A 4,807-nucleotide genomic window follows, 5' to 3' on the forward strand; every position below is an offset into this window, starting at 1 on the left:
AGAGATGGATTCTGATGTTATTAAACAGATGAAGAAGGCCATGGCTTCTGATTTGGAAAGCAGGTAAGACTGTTTTAACTTTTAATGAATATAATCTTGAGTGTATTGCACAATCATAATATTTAAATGTAAGGCTCCTGTCCAAATGATTGCTCATTGACTACTGACAAGTATATCAAAAGCTGTGGTATGTGTGTGTTGTCCTGTCTGTTGGAAAATGAAAATAAAATGTCCTTTCCTGTAAATGAAATACATACTGTATACTGTTACATTTTACAAAGGGTATGTTACTGAATTTAAATGTTGCTCCAAATATTGAATACTCAATATTACTCAATATATTCATTACATTATCTGTATATTACGTACCAAAGCGGGTGGGGTGGGGGTCTGGGTGTTACACCAATACATATTGAATAGTGAATACAACCACTGAATGTCACTGATGTTGGTTTGACAAATAATATGCACGCCCTTACTTCCAGGTATAGCAATAAGCAGGAGTTTCTGCAAGAGTGTACTGCACTGGATCCCCGCTTTAAAGTGTCATGTGTGAATGCAGAGCAGCAACATGAGGTGTACCACAGACTTGCAGTTGAAGCAGCTAATATGAAACCACGACTTGTGTCTGTGAAGGTGGAACCAACCACATCAACCACAACAGTTGCTGATGACCTACCTGCATTGCCAGTCATGCTACCAGATATGGAATCAGCTGGTAACTTGTGTCTTTCATTCAATTACCTTTTTCCAAAAATGTTTGTTTGTAAGTATAAGTGTGACAAAAAGTTATGACATGTGTAGACACTTGAAAAACTGTCAGGTTGGAATAAATAATGGATACTTTAATACTTTTAAATTTTTTAATGTTACCCTGTACCCACAAAATAATTACTGGTTTTAAATTATTTTTTAACAAATAAAAACAAGGCAAATGAACATATTATTTTTTATTAAAACAATTCAAAATTCAAATTACCGCTAAAGTAACTTTTTTTTATGTCTACTATCATTCAGTCACAATATGAGACTGTGGGCCAATTGTAAAGTTATGTATTGTATAAAGTATGAGAAATATATTCACTGTTTACTGTTATTTATTTCTTGGAAATTTAATCTTCTTGATATTTAATTGTATTCATATTAAAAAATATATCAGAAGAAATTGGCTCCTTATTTACTCCTGTTGAGTCAGTGTTTACTTTTTAAAATGTTCTAGCAACAAATCATTTACACTATAGCAATATACAGGGCTGTTCTAATACCATATTTCAGATGCACAGTCTGATGTCAAACCAGTTGATGATGTCATTACAACCTCGACAAGGATCACAAGTGACCTCACTACTCAGTCTAGTTGTGCCAGTGGTGGTTTAGCCTCCATTTTAGGTGATGTTGTTTTCATAAAGGAGGAGATGTTACCCAAGAAATCCAACTTGGAACAGGCAATATTCGAAATTGATGTCTTCAAAGGTCACGCGCTTATACCGATGTCAGAAGACCCATTGGTATGGTGGAAAGAACACCACTGGCAGTTTCCTCTTCTCTCACAGTTAGCCAGGAAACGGTTGTGTATTCCAGCCACATCAGTACCATCAGAACGCGTGTTCAGAACAGCTGGGAACATTGTCACAGCACAGAGGGCCGCACTCAATCCTGAAGTTGTGGACATGCTCATATTCTTGAAGAAAAATATGGCCTAAAACATTTAACCTGACACCTGAAACTAATAAAGATCATTAAAAAATGCATGCCTCCTTATTTTATTAAAAAAACAACCCATAAATATTAAATATAAATAATATCAACTATATCGCAATACATATCGCAATACGGTTTCTTATATTGCAATATATCGCAATACGGTTTCGACCGTATCGTTGCACCCCTACTTGTAAGGCGGGTCATTGTACATCTGAGTTCTGATTATTCAGAGCTGTAAAACAAAAACAAAAGAAGAAACGGCAGGTGCGGATCCCAAAGGGAGGGTGCTAAGGGAACGCACCCCCTTTGAATTTCGAAGTGCTCAAATGAATAGAAGTTTATTTATGCTTAGTGGGGTGGGGTATGGGTGTGGTGGTATGTACTATCTTTGTTGGTGTGGTATTTTGGGGCAATATTGCTGTGTATAATATATTGTATTTTTTAATATTGTATGTGCTCTTTTTAAACGTTGCAACACTTGAATGCTATAGGAAGCCTACCATGTTTAAACGTTGTATCTAATTAAACACACACATACATACACACACACACCACGTATACAGAGACAGAGAGAGAGAGAGAGAGAGAGAGAGAGAGAGAGAGAGAGAGAGAGAGAGAGAGAGAGAGAGAGAGAGAGAGAGAGAACAAAACCACACAGAGTGAGAGAAACATACACACACACACAGACAGAAACACACGTACACACACACACATACACAGCGAGAAAAACATGCGCGCGCACGCACACACACACACACACACACACACACACACATTAATTGTACTGTACTGTGTAAATTTGATACATTTGTTATCAGCGAACTCGAAAATGATTAGTGTACATTTAATACGTCCAACAAAGAATTATTGTTGTAGGCCCATTAATGAGAGCGCGAGTCTATTCGGTGATAGTCAAATATTTATACAATTATTAATATGGGGCCGTTCAATATTACGTAACGCTATTTTTGTCGCCCCCTCCCCCTCCCTTTCACAAACAAGTAATGTCATGAGAGTAATATAATTTTAACGTACTGTTTTCGATATTAGAAAGCGCAGATACGCATTTCAATTCGATATATAATCCTTATTGTGTGTATGCGTCTGGCTATAACTACCTACGTTAAACATTGTTGCCGTGACCGAGAGTTTATGAAAAAAGACAATATTTAGTAATAAAAACGTGCGAAAGTTACGTAACGCTGTTAAATACATCTACCCCATGTAACGCTATATAACGTTTGGACATACATCCACCCCATCCCCTCGAGCGTTACATAATACTTGAATGGCCCTTATCGTGACTTACAATTATATTTTTATTAAGTTTTATTATTATTATTTTAAACAATAATTATAGTCCCTTAGCATCAAAAGGGAACCAATGAATTGGAATAATATTATAACTTTCAGGCCCGTACGCAGGGGGGGGGGGGGGGGGGAACGGGTGTGTACGCACCCCCCCCCCCCCAAATTACTAAAGGTCCACTTTTCTCTATTAAATTTAAATAACGTTACGTAATCGTTGTTGTTTTGAGGTGTTATTTTTATGTTGATTGGTCCCATCACGAGCAATTCGCACCCACCCATTAAAAATCCTGCGTACGGGCCTGACTTTATAATAAATAAGTTTTAAACCTATGCCAACTCAACATTTTTTAAGACCAAAAATCAAAGTGAAAAAAAGTTTCTTTACAATTGACCATCTAGCATTTTGTCTTCACCCCTGTATTAAGAATGAGGTTTAATCTGTATAATTTGATGGTGATTCGTTAAGAAACATTTTTATTTGTAAGAAATCTGCTTGGTATGGCTTTAAAACTTAATAATATGGTATTATATGAATTTTAACTTTATTCATTATAGAGTTGCATTGCAATTCATTGGATTTTTTTTTTTGGTTTAAAGTTTATCTTGACAGCTGAAAAAGTAACAAATCGGGTTCATATACGCGTGAAATCCTTCAAAAACATAAACAAAGACACTCCCCCCCCCCCCAAACCCCCCACAAAAACCACCCCAAAACATAACAAGAATAAAACAATAATAAATAAACTAATAAACAACAGAGAGATAAAAATTAACGTATCCAATGATTATTAAACCAGTGATGTCGTAAAACAAATCCAGCTTTCATCACGACACATCACATACGAAGTAATAGGACTATTACATAAATTACCTCGTAATATTCGACTGTTACTACACATAGACAGCATACGATTGTTACTACACCCGTTAATTAAAGTTGTACTAAATAAATCACGCACGGTTCTGAGCGGTCAAGAGTGAATGGTTAACGGCTGTGTGACGTCACATTTGTAACACACGAGAGAGGAGAAACATCCGGAAAAGGAGTCCCACGCGACAATAACTGACTAGTGTCGTTTGATAACAAAACTTGGGAAAGTACTCGTTCACTTCTGAGACAAAAACAAATAATCGGGTAAGATTAGTAAAGTTATAATAGATAATATCGATTTTTGTTTGTATGCGTGTGTTACAAAATCGTCTGCTTTACTTTTCTTAGCGTTTGATCGCTTCCCCTGTACGGTGTACGTGTTTGTACCCACCCGGCAGGTATGCGAACGAATCATCACTTAGGATTTAGTAGGCGTAGTCCATCCCCTACAGAAACGAGAGCCGCCGAACTACGTTATAGTTTTTACATGCCAGTGTTTTAGTGTACGCGTGTTTTACGCGAGTATGTTATGAATGGCAATTCTAGTTCCTTATGCCATGCTGGTATTCTGTTGCGAAATTTAATACAGGAGCGGATCGAAGGGTGGTTGCTGTGTGTGTGTGGGGGGGGGGGGGGGGGGGGGGGGTGGGGGGGGTGGAGGGTATACTGTTGCAACATTTTAATACAGGTGTGGATTGAAGGGTGGTTGCTGTGAGTGTGCCACTGTGTGTGTGTGGGGGGGGGGGGGGGGTATACTGGTGCAATATTTAAAGGGACATACCCTAGTTTTTAAACACTAAGGCATATTTTTGTACTATTAGAGCTGTTTTTCATAACTGAAATCATACTTTACTATATTTTATTGTTTAGATTATTCATTTCCGTACATTCAAAGTGTTTTTGGTCATTCTGGTGTTTTTA

The 4,807-nt window shown here is 37.3% G+C and overlaps 1 protein-coding gene across 1 annotated transcript; it reads left to right on the forward strand.

Annotated features, from left to right (window-relative positions):
* On the forward strand, nt 1–1,913 carry LOC121389935 (E3 SUMO-protein ligase ZBED1-like). The gene is made up of 3 exons (XM_041521604.1): nt 1–63; nt 486–718; nt 1,276–1,913. Exons 1-3 carry the CDS (start codon nt 5–7, stop codon nt 1,701–1,703), a joined length of 720 nt encoding a protein of 239 aa, XP_041377538.1. The 5' UTR covers nt 1–4; the 3' UTR covers nt 1,704–1,913.
* The last annotated feature ends 2,894 nt before the right edge of the window (nt 1,914–4,807 follow it).

The sequence above is a fragment of the Gigantopelta aegis genome, chromosome 15, assembly GCF_016097555.1.
Source record: "Gigantopelta aegis isolate Gae_Host chromosome 15, Gae_host_genome, whole genome shotgun sequence".
NCBI classification, from domain to species: Eukaryota; Metazoa; Mollusca; class Gastropoda; order Neomphalida; family Peltospiridae; genus Gigantopelta; species Gigantopelta aegis.

Excerpts from the sequence above, each read along its gene's own strand:
- LOC121389935 (XM_041521604.1), top strand. The coding sequence starts at position 5 with ATGGATTCTGATGTTATTAAACAGATGAAGAAGGCCATGGCTTCTGAT. Across the intron at positions 64-485 it reads GCTTCTGATTTGGAAAGCAG|GTATAGCAATAAGCAGGAGT; the intron begins GTAAGACTGTTT and ends CCTTACTTCCAG. Across the intron at positions 719-1,275 it reads ACCAGATATGGAATCAGCTG|ATGCACAGTCTGATGTCAAA; the intron begins GTAACTTGTGTC and ends ACCATATTTCAG.